The sequence below is a fragment of the Impatiens glandulifera genome, chromosome 9 (genome assembly GCF_907164915.1).
Source record: "Impatiens glandulifera chromosome 9, dImpGla2.1, whole genome shotgun sequence".
NCBI classification, from domain to species: domain Eukaryota; kingdom Viridiplantae; phylum Streptophyta; class Magnoliopsida; order Ericales; family Balsaminaceae; genus Impatiens; species Impatiens glandulifera.
In genome coordinates this window covers 32340515-32364933 of record NC_061870.1, presented here as the reverse complement: position 1 = coordinate 32364933, position 24419 = coordinate 32340515, and the positions used below count along the sequence as shown (strand labels likewise).

The 24419-nt window shown below is 28.8% G+C and overlaps 2 protein-coding genes across 2 annotated transcripts; both read right to left on the bottom strand.

Annotated features, from left to right (window-relative positions):
* Nucleotides 1-1763: 1763 nt before the first annotated feature.
* LOC124915228 lies at nucleotides 1764-3131 on the bottom strand. The gene is made up of 4 exons (XM_047455906.1): nucleotides 3016-3131; nucleotides 2449-2648; nucleotides 2185-2333; nucleotides 1764-2103 (listed from the first exon to the last, which is right to left on the bottom strand). Exons 1-4 carry the CDS (start codon nucleotides 3062-3064, stop codon nucleotides 2016-2018), a joined length of 486 nt encoding a protein of 161 aa, XP_047311862.1. The 5' UTR covers nucleotides 3065-3131; the 3' UTR covers nucleotides 1764-2015.
* Nucleotides 3132-3343: 212 nt separating this feature from the next.
* LOC124916480 (cell division cycle protein 48 homolog) lies at nucleotides 3344-8525 on the bottom strand. The gene is made up of 9 exons (XM_047457195.1): nucleotides 8362-8525; nucleotides 8104-8272; nucleotides 7046-7274; nucleotides 5401-6167; nucleotides 5078-5299; nucleotides 4930-5001; nucleotides 4557-4838; nucleotides 4026-4385; nucleotides 3344-3917 (listed from the first exon to the last, which is right to left on the bottom strand). Exons 1-9 carry the CDS (start codon nucleotides 8388-8390, stop codon nucleotides 3606-3608), a joined length of 2442 nt encoding a protein of 813 aa, XP_047313151.1. The 5' UTR covers nucleotides 8391-8525; the 3' UTR covers nucleotides 3344-3605.
* Between the last annotated feature and the right edge of the window lie 15894 nt (nucleotides 8526-24419).

Below are 24419 nucleotides of genomic sequence, written 5' to 3'. Positions count from 1 at the left end.
CTTTAAAAATTAAACATCATTATATATATATAGATTAGTTAGTTAAAAAATTGAACTTATATTAATATTAAAACGTCCCGCGTTTATCAAATTTGGTGTTGAATTTAAAATATAAAGTCTTTGTAGCCTAGTTGGTTAAAGAGTTGTACTTGTTTTGTTAGGTTGAAAGTTTGAAACATACCTCTAGCATTTTTAATTTTATTTTTAACCGTTTTAAATTTAAAAACGGGTCAACCCACAATCCGACCCAAGTATCCAAATTAACCACAGCTCTCGATCCTGCAATCCGAACACTTTAAAAATTAAGCATCATTATATATATATATATATATAGATTAGTTAGTTAAAAAGTTGAACTTATATTAATATTAAAACGTCCCGCGTTTATCAAATTTGGTGTTGAATTTAAAATAAAAAATTAAAAGTCTTTGTAGCCTAGTTGATTAAAGAGTTGTACTTGTTTTGTTAGGTTGCAAGTTCGAAACATACCTCTAGCATTTTTAATTTTATTTTTAACAGTTTTAAATTTAAAAACGGGTCAACCCACAATCCGACCCAAGTATCTAAATTAACCACAGCTCTCGACCCGGCAATCCTGACACTTTAAAAATTAAGCATCATTATTTATATATATAGATTTCAACCTTGGAAAATTTAAAACAGATGGCTCTTTTTATAGTATTAGATGTATTACATTTAAGATTTACCTTGTTAACTATGAATGTAGACGACTTCTTTCATGTTTAAAAAATGACAATAATGATTTTTTATTTTTACTTTTTTAATTTTCTATTATAATCTATTAACAAAAACATATAATCATTCCGAGAATATATATACTTTATACAATATTATACTATTTTAAAAATGAGAGAAATTAGGTAAAGAAAACTAAACGAGGTTAGAAAAACGAAAGATAGTTGAAAAAAATAAATCAAAGAAACTTAATAATTTAAATTAATTGAGTTTTAAATAAGTAAAGGATTCCCGGAGGATCCAACTATAGGAGAACCAGGAACGGAGAGCTTTCCACCCTTTTCTATGACTATTTGATAATAAAAATGCTGGTTTTAAGAATGAGTGATTTGCCTCTTCACAATTTACATACTATGACTAAGAATGTAGTAAAAAAAATTTTAAGCATCTCCTAAAAAACAGTATAAAAAATTAAAATAATTTTCTTCTATTATACAAAATAACTAACTCATTTTTTTACAGGTTCCACTCTACAAGAACTCCGAATCATCATGATCTGGCATGTACAGAATGAAAACTTCATTATCGATTCTACGAGATTTTTTTTGAAAGGATAACTATATAAAATATGCGACCACCCTGGGTTACCCGCCCACCCTAGCCCGCCAAGTGGCTCACCCCTTGAATCCGGGTCAAAAACAAAATCAACAGGATATGCAATCTTCTTCTATATATATGGACCCAAATAATATCTGTTTCATTAAATCAATAATAGTACTACTTGTTCCATGAATGTCAATTTTACAACAAACCCAGCATTGATATCTACTGTCACTTATAGCTTACAACATATAGAATATGTGACCACCTCTTTAGATGTTGCCAAATAAAATAATGAAACTTTGAATAGTCATGATCTATATTAGTCATTTATCTTCAAAGAGCACCAATTTTCCACACTTTAACACTAGTAGCAAGAGTGATGATCTCTATGAATTTGGTAAATTTAGGTAGATCGTAGACCACCCGATTCATTGTATCGAAAAGGAAGATGTATGACTCTGACATGGTCCAATTAATTTCCAATCCATTTCATCTTAAACAATATCAAACCAGATGCATATTTCATTAGATAACATTAATTTCATGGTTGATCAGCTTATCACTATCAAATCATCTCTAATTAATGTTGTATACTCAAAATACAGCTTGGAAGTTTAGTATACATACCACTCCTTGAAGAATGTTACAGAGAATGAATGGGGGAATGAATTACAGAGCTCAAATACGTACCCAAAATTACGACGCAATTAAAGAAGCTATAAGCTTATTTTCCCACTGCCATCACAGGTAGTGCATGAACGGCTCGATGTGCATTTACTGCAATAGCTCCATTTCTTAGGAAGCCTGTAATAAGGTGATAGAGCTATTCAATTTAACCTGTAATCAAAAAGATAGAAAATTAAAAAGAAAAATGATGATGCATACGCAGCAGTATATCTGGTAGCCATATTTTTTGCATTCAGTCTAGCTTTCTCTGCATTCTCATCTGTCAATCTCTTCACTACAAATCCTTCTCCTTTGCAGCTTGGGCATATTCCAGAACCACCACAAGCTTCACACTCTCGCGTGGGATTCTGAAAGACGAATATTGGTCACCCTTCAAATTAAGGTGTTCATATAAAAGAGAAACTAGCAAATTTCCCATTTTTATATGCAGAAAAGAAGTTATGTTTACATTTGAGTTCTGACCTCATTTACTTCTGATGCCTTTGTTCTCTTTATGAGAATGGAAGCAGCTGTACCAACAACAGTTGCAGCAATCGCAACAGAGGCAACTGTCTCAAGTAGGGCAGAAGATACGATCGATGATTTCGACTTCACAGGAAAGCAAGAATGGTAGTTCATCATCCCATAAGTAGTATAACCATCTTGAACTTTGCAGAGTCTTTCTGATCAAAATTGTCAAAACCAAAATCAGCTACAACAATATTAACGTTTTGTAATGTTCTATATTATATATATGGTTTTTTGCCTTTGTGTTAATTAGGTAATGAAACCATCCAATGCACAAAGAACATGTTTAATTTGACAATTTCTCTAGTAATCTGTTTCTCCTACTTCTGCAGGCATACCTAATCGGGCAGAAAATCCTTAACCACGAAGAAATTTAAACATTTATATAACACATGAAGATTAATATGATGACAATCAACAGATGATGATTTCTCCTTTTCCAGAAAATTAAAAACCACTGCTACGATCACATTCTTAAATACACGAGAAATTAAGAGAAAAAGAGGCAAGAATTGATCATACGTTTGTTAGACAAGGAGGCGATCGGTAGCAATCGCAAAGTGAGCTCCATTCTTGACCAGAATTTGCTCCTGCCCGCTCATTTTTTCTTATCTTAAAAGACATTTTTTGGATAGTCAATTTTCCCTTACTCATTTGATTTCAATAAACTTTTATTTTTTAGTCTAACCCAAATTCTTATCAATTTATTTATTTATTTATTACACATTCATTCTTATTATAAATAAATACTTGTTAACTAGTAGTATTTAATTTTGAAGAATGTTACACAAATCTCATTTAAGCAAACATAGAAAGAACAATCAACAACTTAATAGCATTAAAAGGAAGGTAAAGAAATGATATGAACTAAATTCAAAGTTATTAAACAAATGCAACCAACCAACCATGTTGTGAGTATATTCTTGTCCAGAAATCAATCACCAACTGTCAGTTGTAGCGTTTTCCAAATCATAAATGTAAATAGAATGTTAAATAATCTCAAAAACAAAATAACAATGGTTTCTTAAATAAACTTGAAAAAAAAAAATAACAAGTGTATGCATGCATGTGAGTGGATGGGAGTGAATGAAGGTCACAACTATATATATAACCTAACTATATAGATCATCTTCATCTCCTCCACCGGCAGCAGCACTTGCAAACGGGTCAGATCCAGCACCAGCAGCAGCTCCGGCTCCACTTCCGGTCTCAGTAAACCTAAATTCGGTGCCAAAACCGCGAGACTGCTGCAATGTCTGTGCAAATGCCTGATACTTGCGGATGTCGGCATCGCTAACACTCCTGCGTGCATACTTCATCGACTCCTCAAAGTGACCCGCCTTTATCTCGGACACTTCGTCTTCAACAATATCCTCATCCATCGATTCCGGATTATCCCTCCTTGCCCTCTCTCTTTCAATATCCTGTTGTTCAAAAACAAATCAATATTTCAGAAAAAAACTCAATATTCATCAGCATACATAACAAAGAAATCCAATGAGGAGAAAAGAAGGGTTTCAAAGGGCACATACTTTCTCAATGTTCTCTCTAATAGCATACTTGCAAGCTCGTTGGCATATCTCTGTAATGTCAGCTCCACTGAAACCCTGTGTATACTTGGCAAGAGCTCTTAAATCCACATCTTTAGAGATGGGAGATTTCCTCAAGCAGGCCTTAAATATCTGTAGCCTAGATTCCTCATCAGGCAAGGGAATATATATCAACTGATCAAGACGGCCTGGACGTAGAAGTGCAGGATCGATAATGTCGGGTCGGTTAGTAGCCCCAATTATGAACACGGTTTTCTTAGCATTCATTCCATCCATTTCAGTCAAAAGTTGATTCAGCACACGGTCAGCAGCACCCCCTGCATCTCCAACACTACTTCCTCTCTGCAAGAATATTCAGAAAACTCCCTTAGCTCATCATCAATAATTTTAAATATCAAATACAAAGGATATTTGATTCATTTAACCCCAATAATCCATTTTTTTCAGACAATGGGGATTATTTCAAAAAAGAGCCTACATCAAAGTCTGTAATTATGACAACAAAAAACAAACCTGAGTAGCTATAGAGTCAAGCTCGTCAAAGAAGAGAACACATGGTGCAGATTGTCTGGCCTTGTCGAAAATTTCTCGAACATTAGCCTCACTCTCACCAAACCACATGGTAAGAAGCTCAGGTCCTTTGATACTAATGAAATTGGCCTGACATTCATTTGCAATTGCTTTAGCCAGCAGAGTCTTTCCACATCCAGGTGGACCATAGAAAAGGACACCTTTTGAGGGTGACATGCCAAATTTCTCAAACTTCTCTGGATGCTCCACGGGATATTGAACAGTCTGAAATAGAAACATAAAAATAATGCATAAGATCTCTTCTCTGCTATCATTCAAATGATAATACCTACAATACAAGAAAATTTTCAGTTACCTCTTGAAGCTCCCTCTTAACATTCTCAAGCCCTCCAATATCGGCCCAAGTGCAATTGGGCACTTCAACAACCTGTTCACCAAATGAAAGTCAGGTGTTTCCGTGTGAAAGAAAAGTAACTAAAAGTTGCATTTGAAAATCTGCTTACTGTTTCTCTCAGTGCAGATGGGTTGCTTGTTCCAAGAGCAGTTTGGAAGTGTTCATTTGTGACTGCCATGGAATTCAGTATCTCAGCATCAATGGTGTCATCATCTAGGTCGATAACATCCATTTTCTCTCTGATACACTGCAGTGCAGCTTCAGTACATAGAGCAGCAAGATCAGCACCAACATAACCATGGGTATCTTTGGAAATCCTTTCCAAGTCAACCTATACAATAGAAAAGAGAACAAAATACATCAGTAAATCATCTTCATGATCCAGAATAACCATCCCTAAAATAAACTAAAAAATAGTCAAAGTAAATCTACCTCTTCTGAGAGTTTCATGTTCTTGGTGTGAATCCGAAGAACTTCAAGACGCCCAACTTCATCAGGGACACCAATGTCAATTTCCCTATCGAACCTGCCAAATCTCCTTAAAGCTGGGTCAATGCTATTTGGCCTATTTGTAGCACCCATCACAATGACATGGGCCCTGGATTTTAGACCATCCATAAGGGTCAAAAGCTGAGATACAATCCTCCTTTCAACTTCACCATTTGTCTTCTCTCTCTTCGGAGCAATGGAATCAATCTCGTCAATAAATATAATAGATGGAGCATTCTTTTCTGCCTCTTCAAATGCCTTCCTTAGATTGCTTTCACTCTCTCCAGCCAATTTGGACATAATTTCAGGTCCATTGATCAAAAAGAAGAAAGCACCAGTCTCATTTGCAACAGCTCTAGCTATTAAAGTCTTTCCAGAACCTGGAGGGCCAAAAAGTAGAATTCCTTTAGGAGGCTTCACACCGATAGACTTGAAAAGCTGAGGATGCCTCAGAGGCAACTCTACCAATTCACGAATTTGAGCCATCTGTTTTCTTACACCACCAACATCATCATAACCAACCTCATCCAACCTATCCTCATCCTCCCTCCTCACAGGCTCCCCTTCACAAAAGATCTCTGTATCTGGAGCGACTACACAGTATTCTCCTGGATCAGTCTCAATAACCTTGAATTCGACACTCCTCATACCACCTCTAACAAGGAAATGATCACCTTTCCTCATAGGTCGGTATGCCTCAACAAAGTAAGCTGCAATCGAGGAAGTCAAAATAAGTGAGAAACTCATGATAAAGACCAAAAGAAACCTTATTTCCTACGAAATAAAGCAAAATTAAATATCCCTAAGAAATTAAGAATCTACAACTTATGCAAATGAATATGACAAAATCAAAACAAATTTGTATGCAGTACAATAGTAGGATGCCCTGTCTACACAAAAGTCCAAGTCTCAAATTGATTATAATGAATAGTAAAGAATGTTAAATTCAGTCCAATGTCAAACAAGACTTAGTTGTCAATAAGAACCAAATTCTTATGGCGAGTAGTTAACAATACAGTTAACCTTCTAAGAATGGACAATTAAACTGGACGAACCAACAAAAATGACAAAAAGTCAGAAAATTTAATTATTAAACTTGATCATTCCAGTAAACCGGCAAAATATTTGAAGAAAAAATAAATATATCAAAATAATTTCCTGAAGCCTCACTCATCAATCAGCAGGGGCCACCATAGCAACAAGAAATGAAACTATGTAGTACAAATGTGAATATGAAAACCTACTTCAGGAATAACTGAGGCAAACAGAACAATTACCCAATAGATTAAGAAACCTCGTGGAAATTACCAGTTTGGACCCCCAAAATTTTACATAAGCTTTGTCGGTAACAACAGAGAACAAATATAAAAATTCCCCCAAAATCAAATCAGCCTATCTCTAGGAAAATCCAAAAATGTTGATGTGGAATTTTGGATTATTTGGAGAATCCCAAACACTCCAAAAAAGCTTAATCCAAACAACCCCTTGTAATATTAGAAGAATGAATTTTAAAATTTGTCATCCTTGGAATTCAATCCTCAACATGTCTCAATATGAATATGCACACACATATAGATTACAAACTTACGCTTAAGAAATGCATCAAATAGATCTCCAGTGATGCCTTCAATAGTATCATCTATGGGTAGTATATGGACACGTTTCCCATACTTAACATCAGGGCACTGATGAACAGAGACGATATCACCCAGACGAACTCTCAAATTTGACCTCACAACCTTGTTCATCCGGATCTTCGGCTCATCACATGATTCATCAGCTAAGGCAATGCAGACTGTATCCTTCCTCTTCTTTCCCTGTGAAACATATATACACGAGAAGAAGTATTAGCAATAAGATTAATATCAGAATAAACATCCTATAAACAAGAAAGGGTATGTGGATATGCCAAGTTTATTGAGAAGTATTCTATAACCTGGTATAATGTTTAAAGACTAATTTTGTTTGAACTACTAAAAATTAACAAAAGAAAACATGTACAACTAAGACCAAACTTATAATGCTTTTTCTAAATTTTATTACATGTGTGAAGCATATTCATAGTATACATGAGAGTCAACTGATAAACAAGGGCAGCATACTTAATTTCAATGGTCCAAGTCGCAGAAATTCTATATATAATTAAATTGAACAAATCGCACCCTACCACAAATAAACGATGCATGTATAAACCAACTATTCTTTCACTGATGGTTCTCTCATTGTTCACTAACAGTTACTTGAGTCATCTATAAAAAGTGACAGATCTGATATAAACAAGCATATTTCCGAGTCCCTCACAACATTGTTCCATTCAGCTAAACAAATCAGCGTGGATCATTAACCCCATCAGCCATAATTCACCCTTTATATGGCAAGAAGGGGTCATATTTATTAAATGGATACATCAATATCATCGTGTTTGTGTCAACTAAAGATATATTCCAAATTTCAACCTAATATTGCGGATCGGTACATTATCTGCATCTACCTCGACCTAACAGGCAGATCTCGCTAATAATACATATATAGAATAAATCTAGAGAAATAAAGTAGTTGTCATCTACTTCTTCTAAATCAAGCACTACAGACCTAATCCAGATAATCAGCAAGATGTAAAACAACAAATTAAAGAAGAAATTTCACCTTGATAAGGATCGTGTCCCCTCGGAAAAGCTGTAGCTTTTCCATGGTATTAGGGTGAAGAGCGACGACGGAATTATCATCGTTGACGGCCTCATCAACAACGAGACGATTCGGAGCCTTCTTCCGCTCGAGAATCGCGGTGGAGAAATCCTTCTTAGACGAACCAATCCTGAATATGAAAAAGGAAAAAGGGGGAAATCAGTGAAGTTCCAAATACAGGGTAATCGATCGTGGAAGAGTGAAGGTAATATTGCTCACGCATCGGATGATCCTGGTTGGTTACTCATCCTAGAATGCTTGAATGAAGATCGCGCAAAAGAGCCAAGTGCCTGCGGAGAGACCGGAGAAGAAACTAGAGAGAGAAAGCGGAGGATGGAGTACGGGGCAAACAAAGACCTTGAGGACTACTTCATATAGTTTTATACTAATTTTTTTACGACTTAAGGAATTCAATCAATTATATTTCGTTTATTCTCCCTTCAATAATCTGGATGGATGGATGGATCTGGATTAGTCTAGAACTCTACATTAATATTTTTAAAAATATATTATTATATATATTCAAATTCAAATTATAATTTTATATCAATACCATATTACAACTACAACTGGGTTATTTCCATAATTAATAAGACTAAAAATTTAATCAAAATAATATTTGATTATCCACATAATATTTGTAACTAATTAAGATTTGATCAAAAAAATATATAATAATAATTAATTTGAAAAAAACTCGGTCTTTGTTAAAAAATAATAATTAAATTAACATTTTATCTGTTCATATATAAATTAATTAATTAAGATTTACTCTTAAAAAAAAAAATTATTTAAGTTGTGAAAGAACAATTTTAATTTTTTTTCTTACTTTTACTTTTAATGTGGATAAGTGTTGGCTTACTTTGCTTGTTAGACTTAATTATAAAGATTCTCAACCACTAGAAATTATATATTTATATTTTAATTTTAAAGATATATCCTAAATTAAAGTTATTTTAATTATACTTTTTCAACTTTAATTAAAGTTTAAAAAATAGGTTGTTACATAAACTTTATGATAATGAACAAAATAGGGAATCAAGCGGATAGGCCCGTGACACGTGAATACTGACTTTTGATTGGATCTAAATTGCTAATGGACTTTTTGGGCTTTGGGGATCAACCCACATACCATGGACTTTTTAGTTGATTAGTTATTTAGATAATTTATAGATATCACATAATAGACATGGACAGGGGTGGATATATTAAGAAATGGACTCAAGCCACTTTGTAAAAATAATTGTGATAAAAATTGAACATAGTTTTCTAATTTTTTAAAATTTAATTCACATTCTCAAAATTAGAAAAAAATAAATAAATTCAAGCCCACCTATTTTCAATTCCTGGATTGAACCTCCATAGGACTAAGGCGGTCAAAATCGAGAGTTCGTAAAATTGTTGGTGAATTATAAACTCGTAAAATGTAGAGTTTATTTGAAATTGTAGGAGTTTAATTTGAAAATATATTAGTTAAAATATTATTATTTATATATATAATTAAGTATTTTATAACTAATCAATTTTAAAATTTTATATATTTAAATATAAAATTAATTAAAAATTAATAATAAGTAAATAATATTATAAAATAAATTAAAAAATTAATTATATTAATTAATTAATTTAAATAAATAATAACTTTTTAAATTTATAAATATTGAATTTGTTTTTTTAATGTTAAGTAGTTTAAAATCGTAAAATCAAAAATATTTATAAACTTGTAAAATTGTAAAATCTTATTATCATAAATTTATAGTTGTAAAAATTAAAGTATTTAAGAATTTATATAAAATCTGACTCGTTAATCTTTTCTGAAATCGTAAAATCGTAAAATTTTAATAAGATTGTGTAAGACATTTTTCTACTTCAAAATATATGATGACATTTTTTCACATGCGCATGACATATTTACGAAGTTTGTGAGATATTAATAGGTTTTTGTCATTCTTTAGTGCAAATGTTGATTTTAACAAGTTTTCATTTTATAATGAAGTCCGAAAAACAATATTGAAAAAAGGCCGAAGATTATGTATAAAAAAAATTAGTGGAGTTACTGAATTCTCCTTTTTAATTTAAATTGTCTACTATAGTAGAAAAAAATTCTGTTAGCATTATTTGAGTAATGTACAGACAAAAGTGGAGTTACTAAATTCTTTTTTGAATTTAAATTGTCTACTATAGTAAAAAAAAAATCTGTTAAGAAATGGGAAAATACAGTGGTGAGAAATTACATATGAAAGAATAAAGTTTCCTTCATAATCACCAAAGAGACACTTATAAAGAAAAATGGGAGGAAAAATGGACTAGAGAAAATTTTAGCAAATGTACATGATCTCTACTTTCTGAAATTTAAGAATGGATCAAATCTGGATGAAATTTTGAAAAATGGACCTACATATATTTGATCTAACTATATGAAGTTGGAAAGATTGTTTGAAAATTTGAACATGTTAAGCAAACCTAAGGAAACAACTTAGATATGGTTCAAACTTTGGAATATCCCTGCACACATGTATAATGTAGAAGCTCTTAGTCATTTAGCAAGTGTATTGGGTAGACCATTATATATGGACCTAATTACTAAAGGAGGAGAACAATTTTCCTTTGCTAGAATTAGCATTAAGGTGCATCCTCGAAGTACATTACCAAATAAAATGTGGGTTGACAAGAAAGAAAAATCTACTATCATGAGAATCATTTATGAGTGGAGGCCACACAAGTGTTTATTCTGCAATACTTTCCAACATGTCAATACGAAATGTGCTCAAGCTAAGGAAGAAGAGCAAAGAATATTATAATACTATGAAGAAAAAATGCAAAAAGTAAAAAAGAGGAGTCTAACAATAAAGAGTAAAATGTGGAGGAAGAGCAAGATGAAGGGGAAGAAGGTTTTATGAAGTAACCGGTTTATATGGAAATAAACACCATGATTGGAGTAGTTAAGAGCTGTTTTTGATTGTATTCTTTTCATTTGTAATATTTGTTGTTTGTTTTTGTGAAAACTACTAATCAATTTCTATAGAGTTTTTTGATTGTCATATTTTAATCACAGTTAAGATTTGTCTAACTTTTGATTCATGACTCTCACACTTATGTGTTTTTTTAATGAAATAAACTATTTTCTAAAAAAAAACATAAAATACTAGCTAGGAAGCATGCATTTTAAAGAATTTGAATTTTAAAATAAGTCTACCATCTCTCATTAAATGTGAATTTTAAAGTACTTTACTTGTATGATGGTTCATTCAGACATATTAAAAAAAAAGTCATGAATTTGAAATAGCAATAAAGATCTTTTAATGAATTGGATACTTTTGGATTGTGGGAAATGGAAAACAACCTTAAGTGTAAAACCCTTTAAAAAAATTACTGTTACTTATTAAACCAATATACATCAATAAATACTAAAATTTTACCTAACTAATTTATAAAAAAATTTATATTTTTTAATTTATTTTCAAATAAATAAAATCAAACTAATTAATCAAGACAAAAACCTAATTAAATTAATTATTGTGATAATTAAAATTCAATTAATTAATAAAAAATAGTCAAAACAAAAAAATAAAATTATTTGGGATAATTATTATACTCATTTTATCTTCAAATAATTTTAGAAAAATAAAGAGATTAAAATAAATAATTTAGAATAAAATTTCATCCTCAAAAATTATTTATTTAACCCAAAAATAAATAAAATAAATTAGAAAAATATTTATCATATTTATTTTTATCATTTTTAAAAGAAAGAAAATTAAAGGCAGAATAGTAAAAGAAAAATCAATTTCAAACAAACTCTTAAGGTTTTAAAATAAAAATAAAATTGTAATCGGGTGTAGCCGAAATCCTGGAAGATAGCTATAGCCAAAATCGCTTCCATCGGTTAGGCGCTGTATTTTCATTCTACGCCCCAAACGCGTCCGCGTAGCCCGTTGCATCTAAAGGAGCGCGCACTCGCGAAACAGGCGATCGGCTAACGCTCGTTAGCCAAAACGCAATGGAGTGCTCGGATCACAAACAAAATGCAACATAACACCAACGACGCGTTCCACGTTCGCCAAATATGCCCAAAACGATATTGTTTCACCTACGGTTCATCTTTATCGCGATCTCCGGAATGATAAGAACAACTGCCATCTTTGATTTTTCAAAGATAGAACTCAGATTTTTTTAAACCTTTTCGAATGATTCGAAAAGTGAAATGATCACCCTACTTCGATGATCATTTCCCCTACACAATTAGGCACAATCACTACCTATTCCGACAAGTTGATCCAAGAAAAGCCAAAACTCCATTATTGGCTTTTGGCTGATTCAATCCACTTAGATTCATCAACCGACTACGATTGACTATAAATAGTCTCCTTCAACAATTTTGAGGCCAAGGGAACCACCGATTTCCAACCTCAAATAAATAATCAGAAATCCATCAATAAAGTTTCTAACTTTCAAATTTTTCGAAATCTTTGTAAAAGGATCTAAATCTTGAATCTAGACATTCCAAAAGATTCCTCAAGGTCTAATGAGTGTTCTCAAATCCTTTGTATGTTTCCAATCATCATTTAATTCATACTTCTAGTTTGAAATTTAAATTTTTACATTTTAATTTTCATAAGTTTGTATACTAGTTGTTGGATTTTAGGGTTGGAAATCAATCATATGATCATTTTCAAGCTTTCTATTTAGATTAGAATCAATGAATCAACTTTAAACAAAAAAAAAACAAATTTAAATTTTAAAAATCCAAAAATTGGGTTTGCTGTTTTTGGACTAATCTTAAAAAATGGTTGACCAAAAAGCATCCCAACATGTTTCTAATGATATTGGGCAACAATTTGGATCAAGTTTGATCCATCCTAATCATGCTTGATCAAAATCAAAATAATTTTAAAAAATTGAGTTCTTGATTTAGTCCAAACGAATAGTTAGTGTTCATGTTTTGATATCAATCAAGTATATAAAGTATAAAGAAACTATTGGCTAGCTCCTTACATTACGAAAAAACTTTAAACCAAAAATTGGACATTTGGCTACACACTCTTTTGAATGAATTGATCATCACCCAGGTCAATTGATACCTTAAAATGATATTCTAGGGATAAAAAAATTCAAATCTTTATCAAAATTGCAAAACTTGAAATTTTAATGTTCTTGAGGACCGACAGGTCTGACATAGAACCAAGAGGTTCGACCGAGAAATCTAACATAGAACCAAGGAGTCTCGCACACGACCGAGAACTCCCGAACCCAAGACCAAGAGGTCCGACCGAGAAGTCAAACCAAGGACCGAAGAGTCTCTCACCCGATCGAGAACTCCCGAACCAAGGACTGATGACTTCCACCTAGGACTGAGAATTATAGCACCCGACTAAGGATTCTGGCCTAGGACCGTGAGATCCAACCGATGATCTTGAGCCCCGACTGAGATGCTGCAGACCTAGGACCGATGACACCAGTCCTAAAGCCTGTTTGGTTCCCATTTTCAAAACTCCAAAATTATTTTGATAAACTATTTTCTAAAAATCCCAAAATATTAGAAAATAATTTCAAAATATTTTTGAGATATATTTCCATACAAAAATATTTTGACAAAGGCTTTACGATTTATTTTTAAATCCAAATGTCTTTTAAATAATATTTTTCAATTATTTTCCTCCTTAGTCAATGTCATCTGCAACAGATACCAGCATTTAAATATTTGTTGTTACAATTTTTTAAATAACGCTAAACATATGCATGCCTAGGACCGGGGGAATAATCGGTAAAAATAAAACATTATACAACTGATTTTCTTAAGCCAAATTTTTAAGTAGAGACCGTTTTTAAAACGGGTACGGAGGATGAAGCGCGAAATTCCTTTTCCGAATATCATCAAACTACGAATTTAAAGAAACTCTAGTTAAAATACGTGTTCACGTATACAATTTTTATTGATTTTTGAAAATCAATTGGCGACTTTGTTTCAAATAAATAATTTTTTTAATTAATTTAAACAACGAATTTCTAAAAAATCAAATTGAATTTTGATTACCGCAAATTTCTCAAATTATTTAAATCTGAACCAAAATTAATTATTTTTAATTAATTTTAAAAGTTGTCAGAAATTATTATATTTATTTTAAAATAATATTTTATTTTAAAAAAATCATAACACGTAAACCGAGATTGAAATTCTCGAACCTCGAGCTTGCCATGAAACCGAAAAATGTTTTTCGGGGGTCACATTATCATCTTTTTTAATTACTAATATTTATACTAGATTATTTATGGGTTGGTGTTAGAGTTGGTCAATGTATTTGATCAACACTAACCAACACGATACAACACAATATTAATACGGAACGATACAATATTATCTCACTCGGGTCGTGGGTTGGACACGATACAAATACGAGACGATATGATCACGACACGATTATGAGTTTATACAATCGTAACACGATCACGAGTCGACACAGAAACAACACGAGTATAGATACAACACGAGCATGAATATACACACGAAACAACATAAACACAATTACTCAACTTAACATTAACATTTTCTCTAAATCTATTTATATTCTTATTCAATTAATAAATTATTTAATTTTATAAATATAATATATATAATTAAAACTAAACATACTAAAATAAAATATTAAAACAAAATACTAACTTAAATAATATTAATTAAAATAAAATATAAATATAAAAAATAAATTATTTGAATAAAAATATGAGCCTCCAAATAATTTTCTCTGATATTACTTTTATTAATTAAATAATTTATTTATTTTTAAAATTTTAAATTATTTTTTAATTTCAATTATTATAAATACATTAAATAATAAATATATTATAATAATTTAATTTTAATAATATAATAATATATATTTATAATTTTTACTCACTCTTTCATTAAATTATAATATAATAATATATATTTATAAATATATCAACTATAAATAATTTTACTTAAATAATTATTTATAAGTTTTAAAACATATTTTAAATTATTTACATTCAAATTATTATTTATGAATCTATGTATTAAAATTTATATCTACACATTTACATATTTAAAATATTAATTAGTTTTTTAAATAACATATTTAACAAATTTAACTTATTAAATTAATTTTAATTTTCTAAATTAAAATAAAATAATTAATTAATAAACATATTTTATAAATTAACATGAGCATGACACACATTAAAAGAGACATCAACACGATACGATTGAGTCTAAACTTTATTCGGAATAACACGAAGTACGAATTTAAATACGATTTAACATGACACAAATAAACTCGTGGATACGAATTAACACAACACGAAAGAGCCCGTGGACATAATATTTTGAGTGAGTTAAGACATGATACGACACACATAAGATTAAAACACGACACAATTGAGAGTTTAACACGACTTGTCCGAGTCGAATACGGCCGTTTAGGCACGATGCCTAGTCCAAAATATTTTTAAAACACGTCTAAGTTCAATTCTTACTAATTTATTTATTTATTTTATTTTCTTCAAGTTAATCCATCACAAATTTATACTTATAAAAATATTAATCTTGTATGGATTGTACCATCCCACAGACAATAGCATAATTGTAAATTTCAAGTTCCAAATTTTACTACTTTGAGAGATAACATGTTAACCTACAATGAAAAACAAATCTCTTTTCATCCATGAAAATGAAAAAAAAAATATCAAATTAATATATATCGAGTCGTATCACAAGTTGTAAAATAAAAACTTACAAAAATAAAAAACGACATTAAGTTGTCAACAAACATAAAAGCATATATAATTAATCAATTTGTAAGAACAAAAATTGATGTTGATCAATTAAAATTATTAAACTCGCCTATTATTGATATATTTACCAAAGCAACACTAAAGGAATATCGAAAGTTTTGATAGATCCCTATTTTGCAATAATCAAGAAGAAAAATTGTTGAAAAAAAGTCCAACACATTACAAAATTCATCAAAAATTCAAAATTAGAGAGAACTAGTATAAGAAAGAGATAAGATTTAATGGAGAATTATTTGAAAATGAGATTGAAGGCCACACACGTCGGAGTTTTGGAGATAAGGATGAAGCACCACCTGAGTAGCACGGAAGCCGTATGTATATAAGGGAAACATTAATATGGGTGGTCCCAAAAAGCATAATTCCAAACATTGCTTTCCATCTTCATGTCTCCTCCTAAACAATTCATTGTTATAATTTTGTACCAAAATTCAATCAAATTTGGATTGATGCCCTTCTTTTAAGTATAGACATAACCCATTAATTTACAACGTTGGTATAGCTAGCTAGCTTGCAAAATTAAAATATCTTCTATTGTTTTATTATTCCAAGGGGAATGTATCTGTCTTTATATTACTTATCTCAAATTCCAAATGTCCAAATTTGAACTTCTTTAACAATACAAACAAAACACGAGAAAGAAGGGGTTGGTATTAATTTCTTTGTCTTCCTCACATGATGTTGTTAAGGACTTCATAATAATACATCTTTCAAATTCAGTTTGAACTTCATTTTCCATGGTTAAAGCAGCAGCTATCACCAAAACACTATTATTAGTCTTTTTCAACAAATTAAACTAAAATTATTAATTAGCACCGTCACCATGCTTTTATATATATCAACGACAAGTAATATGATTTTTATTTTATATTTTTCAACTGCAAGTAATTAATGTTGATGATCGATCACGATGGAAACAATATTTTAAAATAAAACAAAAATGAGTTTAATTAAAGTTATAAAACCAACGATCGATGTTGAATTAGAAGAAAGGAATTATGTGAACAGTTTTGCGGACTGGAGTGGGGCTTAAATATTTTTAAGATAAAAAATATCTATATATTAAAAATATTAAAATATTAAGGCGGTGACACACAGAGTAGAAAGAGTCATCGATCGGTCCCCATAAGAAGCAGCTGCATGCTAATGCCAGCAAATAATTTTAATATATGGCCCTGGCCATCATCAACTTTTTGCTCTTTTTTTCGTTTTCACCTGGACCCATCATGCCACGTGGACTTAAAACCCTAAATTAATAATCATTCATGCATGCATGCATGCAGCAGACTATACTATTCAATATCCCAATTTAATTAACTTGCTAAAAATACTTCATTTGAAGTCCAATCATATTATATATGATATGCTAACTAATAACATCTTAAGGAATTATAAACCCTACATAAACAAAAATATGCCTCTGTTTCATTTAGCTTATAACATGAGCTTATACACATTTTGCTTAAAGTTATTTTAATTAATAAGTCAACCCAAAAATTATATATAACTTATATTGCTTATAATCTCAAATATTTATTCTATCACTTTTTACAATTATTTTATTCATTCACTCTTCTTTCTTTTTTTTCTTTTTTTTTAATTTCTCTTTTTATTTTCTTTTATAATTAAATAATTATATATATATATATATATTAAATTAATAATTTATATAAAATTATAATAATAATAAAACATATATAAATCTTCTTCTTCCTCATTTACACATAAAAATATAGTCACGTAATAAATTTAAATTTACATATATCTTCACCATATTTTTATTTATTATTTAAAATAATATGATATAATTTTAGAAAGATTAATTATATATTTTTGTGTAGATAACACATCAACAAAATATTAACAAATAAAAAAACTGAAATACTACTTTATTTTTATTTAATTTGAACTTTAAATACAAAAAAGAAATATTTTAGTAAATAAACAAAAAAATATATATATAAATAACAAAATCTTAAAATATTTTAGAAATATTCGAAGTACTCTTATATTATTAAACAAAATCTTAAAAAAAAAACAATACTAAACAAGTTTTTAGATGTATTTTTTTAAATTTTATTTCATAATTTTTTGTTTATAAGAATTTATTAATTAATTTATTTTAATTAAAATTATATATTAATAAAAACTTATATAACATATCATATATATATATATATATAATATTAATTATTAAATATATATAGATAAATATAAAAATAAATATTTGGATACCAGGATTAACGATCAAACATAAGTACTCCTAAGAGTAAAGCCGATAAGCAAATACAGATTAAAATTACGCCTTAAAAAAGAAAAGAAAAGAAAAGAAAAGAAAAAGGAAAAGATATAGTTGACCACTTATTGAATTATATATTATCTGCAATTCATGGTCCAAGCCAACTTGCTTACATGCATGTTAAACTTCTGTAGCTAAAAGCGACGGTTTTTTCACTTATCGACAACGCCTAGCTGGTTTGACACCTACCTATATATAGCTATTTATAATTGATCGTAATTAAGTACTTTTTCTTTTTTTCTTAACCAAAACAATCAAGATTTAAATATTTTTCTTCAAAAGTTAAATATAAAAATCTCCCAACATTAATAGTAAATATTAAGCACATCCTACTCAAAGACGCGGGAGAATGAAGAACATAAATAACAAAAAAAAGACATTCAGGCATCACAAAGAGAATCCTTAATTACAAAGTGTAGGAATCCTTGATCACTATTTTCTCATTAGCTATATATAGCTCATCTTCATTTGAATGTACAGACTTGAACATTGCATTTTCTTCAATGTTTTAAAAAATTACATATTCGTATGAGAATTTACCGACCACAAAAAGAAAAATAACTAAACTAGTTAGGTATGATAAAAATATCTTGATTAATTTTAATATATGAAAGTTTTCATTCATTCCTTCAATAGATATCGTTGTTTAAGCCAAACAACAAAAATATCGAATTAATTCAAAATATATCATCATTACTATCATATTCAATTATTCATGCATTCCATTGTTATGAGTTTCTCAAGTATATATATATATAAACATTAATAAGAATTTATTTGTTAGTTTTAATTTAATGCTAAAATTGAAGTTATGTCTTGTCAAGCAATCTATCTCTATTAATTTGCTTATACACCTTGTCCCATTATTTATATTTTTGAAAGGTAACGCTAATAGGTCATATTATGAAGACATCATTTTTAGATGCTTAAATTATGTAAAAAAATAAAATAAAATCCTACTCATAATTATATATTAGGATACTTTATAAAAACAAAATACATCTCATTTTTTATTATTAAAGGTATTCTAAGCTGGGTATTGATCATTTTTTCATTTTTTCATTATATTAACATTTTTTTTTGGTGAAATTAGACGTTCGTCACCTTCCCAATTAGTTAATAAAGTAACCGAATTTAAGGTCCTTAAAATCAGACCAGCTTCTTCATGAACTCTTTCATCTTATCTTTCATATCATCCATGGCTGCCACATCAATGTAAGTTGTAACCAAATTGAAGATCCATATCAGTCAATTGTTGAATATCCAGCGAAGTGCAGACAAAATATAAACAACAACAACAATAAATTATGTCTTAACAGAAATTGGACAGAAAATATTACTACGTTTATTAAAGAAGTTTGTGGACAGCAAAAAAAAATGCTGGCAGGATAAGTAATTGATGAAAATATTTAATTTTGCTTAAAGTGAATTGTTTCAAAAAAATTGTAAAATGTTGAAAATTTAATATTATCGGATGAAGGTCAAACTGAGAAAGAGTTTTCCTGGTTTGTTTAAATAATGCAAATGAGTTTGTTTTGCATTCAAATTATAATATATGGAATAATAAACTGAGATATCACAGATCTTCTATTTGGTTACATTGTTTTGCATTTTTTTAAAGAATATATCAAAATTAATCCAAAAAATACCTCAACCTGAAATGAAAGAGCTTGGATATGCTGTTCCAAAACTCTGGACAAAACGACAACGTTTTAATATATTTTAAAAAAAACATTATTATTATTATTATTATTTATATATAAAAGATCATTTAAATGATGTGGATATCCAACGTTGCATAAGTTTATTAATTCCGCTTGAGAGTCATATAAGTAACAATTATAGATATATCGTTTGATTTTAATGATAAGTGTTATGATATTGGTTGTGTCCGCATCTTCTTGGTACTCATCTTCTTTTGGAATCCTCTTACTAATTAGCAATTTTTTTTGTAAAATAAAAACAGATCAGAAATTGTTTGTGTAAACTGCTGCCTTTAATATGGCGTTTAATTCGAACATTTGATTATTATAATCAGTAATTTCGTGTAATAAGTTAATGTAAAATCTTATAATAAATATATTTTACTCAATTTTCATTCTCTTATAAATTGAATAAAACTTTACCCAATTAAAAACATGTTGCAGAAAGAAAGAGACGTACTAAGTCATAGGATGACTAATTGACCAATTCCCTCACATCACATGCATTGGTCTCCCCCTCTCTCAGTCACACGCACAAACAAACTGGACTAGTACTGTGGCAATAAATTAAGTTCATAGTATCTTGCCCTAGTTAATTGCTAAGGGCTTGTTTGATCTTTGGGTTTTTAGGATTTTTATTTGGGATTTGGGGAAAAAAATAATAAATAATTTAATAATTATTATTTCATAAATTTTAATATTTTGATGGATAAAAAGAGATATGATTGATTAAATGAAAAGAGGAAAAATATTAGGTTTTGAGTAAAAAAAAGAAAAGAAATCACAAACAAGCTCTTGTACTTACACTTTTTACTAGCTAGCTAGTGTGTATATATATATAAGAAACGTGGAGGCTTTCTGAGCATCAATAATAATATCATTCATGATTCGATAACACATTTATAAAGAGAATCGGTCGATCATCGAATAATTAATTAATTAATTAAGCTACGTACGTACACATGACTAAGTACATGAATATGATCTCCAGCGGCGGTGGCGGTGGCGGGGGAAAGAGAAAGAAGAGCATCGTGAAGCTGAAACTGGTGGTGGAAATGCTACAGAAGACTGTATTAATGCCTGGATCCTCAAAGAAATCTTCACCTCAAAGAGACAACAGCTTCTTCTTCGACGACGTCGAGATGAGTGGCGGCGAGGGCGCCGCCGTTCCTGCTGATGTGAAAGAGGGTCACTTTGCGGTTATAGCGGCGACGAAGGAGGGGGATCAGGTGAAGAGGTTTGTGGTTCCATTGAGCTATCTGGAGTATCCGCCATTCATGAGGCTGCTAAAGGAGGCAGAGGAGGAGTACGGATTCGATAATCACCATGGAGCCCTAACGCTTCCATGCCACCCGACCGAACTGGATAGGATATTATTATCCCATCAACAAGAGAATCGTAGGAGAAGAAGATCAGCATCAGGATCATTTATGCTAATTAACAGGATGATCACTAATTGGGTAGCTCTTTCTACCTAGCTAACTACTATTTATCTCTCCTTAATTACTTACCACTGCTCTTTTCATTAATTAGTATTCTTCCTATGTTATTTGTCATCACACTTGCCTTGAATTTATCTTTTACCCATTATTCTTGTCATTATCACAATATATATATATATATTTATATATTTATCTATCTGCTGATCAATATTATTACATGATTTGTTCGTGATCAGTAACTATAAACACAAAATTAGAGTAAAGAACTCAATGAACAGTCAACAACTAATTAAGCTAAGATTACTGAACAAGTATAATTAATAAAAGTGTATGAACGAGTATAATTAATAATAAAAGTGTAGGTTAATACTCTATAATAATTAACATTACCATTAAAGAGTGTATTTGGTTTGGTTAGAGAAATGTGTATTTTATTTGCACAGTAATTAACTATTATATATTTATAAACTTTATTAAATTTGTTTATACTCTTTTTATTATTACTTAATTAAAAAAATGCATAAATAAATTAATTATGTCAATATATATATATATATATATATTATAATAAGTTTTATATTTAATTTTTTATTCACTTTATATATTTATTAATTATTATTATTACTGATATAGTTTGATTTGTTTATATTATAAATGGTATATATTTATTTGAATAAAGTTAATTTTATAATTATTAATTTATATTAATATACTTTTGTTTTTGTAATTGGTTTTGATATTAAAAAAAGTATTATCTTACTATGTTTAAACAAAAGCATTCATAATAAGATAAATGATTTTAACATATCTAAATAAGAATGTAACTTTTCAAAACAAAATTATCACATTTTTTTAAATAATATATTATTCTGACTAACGGATAATCTACTCAAATAGATATTAAATCACAAATAATAAATACAATTTTATAGATCCACTTAAATAAAAGAAAATCTAATTTTAATTACTATCTTATAAAAAATTATATGTACTAACTTGTGAATACGAGAATAAATTCATTTTATTGTTTATTAATTAAAACCATCGTACCAAACATGGTTTTGGTACATGTTAGATAAAACTTAATGATTCATTTGAGAATTTTGTTGCTAACTAGAGAATTTTCAAGTTAAGTACTGTAATTGTATTTCTTTTTTATTTTTGTTATGAACATTAATTATTATTTTATGTTTTTTATGGTGGTGTTGAAATGATTTTATTCACTTTTTTAAATAGTAATATAAAGGTGGACACGGAATTAAGTCATCCGTAAGTGAGTATCAAAATTAATCTCATGTTTCATGGTCTAATTAAGTTATAGTTAAAAGTCTAAAAAATTTCACTAGCTAGAATTTTCAGATGTAGACATATTTACATTTGATTTTTCTTAGATAAAATCAAATTTCTTTTTCCAATAGATATTAAAAAGTTAAACAAGTATATATAATTAAAATTGTAACAAGATAAATAAATTTAAGATATATAAACAAATATATATATTATTTTGTTGTTGTAATTGTTATAATACAAAATAATATATATATATATATATATAATATTATCATAATATATAATTATATTATTATACTAATTTTTAAAATATTTTTTATTATTTTTTTTTAATATTTATATAATTTAACATAAATTATGTAACTCGATATATAACATTCAATACAATTTCTTATAACTTCAAACATGTTGTCAGAGTCTTATCTTCGTTTTTGAGTCTATCAAATCGTCTCATTCGCTGCCTTCATCAATGACTAGCTAGTGATAAATCGCTCTCATAAATTTATTATTATATTCTTTTAATAATATATATATATATATATATATATATATATATATATATATTTAAATATTTTTTTATGATGTTTTTATTTTTTTTTACTATCATATTTTTTGAGATTTTTTTTCCGATTGTTGTTTTACTATATCAGTCAATATATAAACATATTTTTGTTGATTTTAATCTAATCATATGAGATTTTCTACTGGTTATTTAGTCAACACAATGTCATCCTATCGTTGAATGAATCTCAACATTCACCAGTAACATTGGAGTTCTTTCCGTTGTTGTTTCACCATAACATTTAATTCATATGATTCTAGATTCTTTGTTAATTTATAAGTTAATAAACTGTCATCTTGTAATTGAATGAATTTTAATACCCACGAGTTTACCAAGTTTGAATAATATGAAATTAATATTTTACAATCTCATTTTTAAGTTTAAATTGTATAAGTTGTAAGGAGTATAAATTATGAGAATTTATTATGAGTATAAATTATATAGATTTTAGTGTTTGGTTGTGAATATAAAATATGTATAAATTATATAGATTTTATTATTTTGTATTTGGTGGGTGATAGATTTTATTATTTTATTAATAATAAGTGTAAAAGACTATTTTGTCCTTATATTTATATAAAATATTTTTAATTATTATTTTAATATTTATCAGGTATTTTGCATTATTAATTATACAAAAAAATTATAATGTAAATATATTTTTAAAATAAATCATACTATTATATCATTTACATTATTTTATATATAATTCATTATAATTTAACTTATATAATTATATAAATATTTCATTAATTAATTCAATCAAAAATACAACACAATCACTAATAAAATAGACAACAAAAAAATATATATTAATTTCTAACATTTGGTTGATTCATATCATTAGTTCTAACTTCATTATTCATGTATCATTAATATAGCAAATTCTCCGGTATTATTTTATTTAAGCACAAATAAAGTTTATAAAAAAAATAAACATAGTTGTATATTTATTTTGATAAAAACTCAGCCCAACTCACCTATTTTTAAAATAAACAAATTTTTGGGTATTGTTTTTTTTTTTTGAAAATAAGTAAAGAAGAAGAAATGTAGAATATGTATTCCTTAAAGATTAAATAAAAAAAGTGAAAGAATGAAGAAAAAAGAAGATTTTATGAGAAATATAAATATAATGAAATTAAATAAAAGGTAATAGTGGAATAAATTTTTAA

What these genes read in the sequence shown, in the direction of transcription:
- LOC124915228 (XM_047455906.1), bottom strand. Translation starts at nt 3,064, where the DNA reads ATGGAGCTCACTTTGCGATTGCTACCGATCGCCTCCTTGTCTAACAAA. An exon ending in CGCCTCCTTGTCTAACAAAC is followed by an intron (nt 2,649 to 3,015) that starts GTATGATCAATT and finishes AATTTTGATCAG; the next exon opens with AAAGACTCTGCAAAGTTCAA. An exon ending in AGGCATCAGAAGTAAATGAG is followed by an intron (nt 2,334 to 2,448) that starts GTCAGAACTCAA and finishes TTCGTCTTTCAG; the next exon opens with AATCCCACGCGAGAGTGTGA.
- LOC124916480 (XM_047457195.1), bottom strand. Translation starts at nt 8,390, where the DNA reads ATGAGTAACCAACCAGGATCATCCGATGC. An exon ending in TTGACTCTATAGCTACTCAG is followed by an intron (nt 4,386 to 4,556) that starts GTTTGTTTTTTG and finishes ATATTCTTGCAG; the next exon opens with AGAGGAAGTAGTGTTGGAGA. An exon ending in TTAGAGAGAACATTGAGAAA is followed by an intron (nt 3,918 to 4,025) that starts GTATGTGCCCTT and finishes TTTGAACAACAG; the next exon opens with GATATTGAAAGAGAGAGGGC.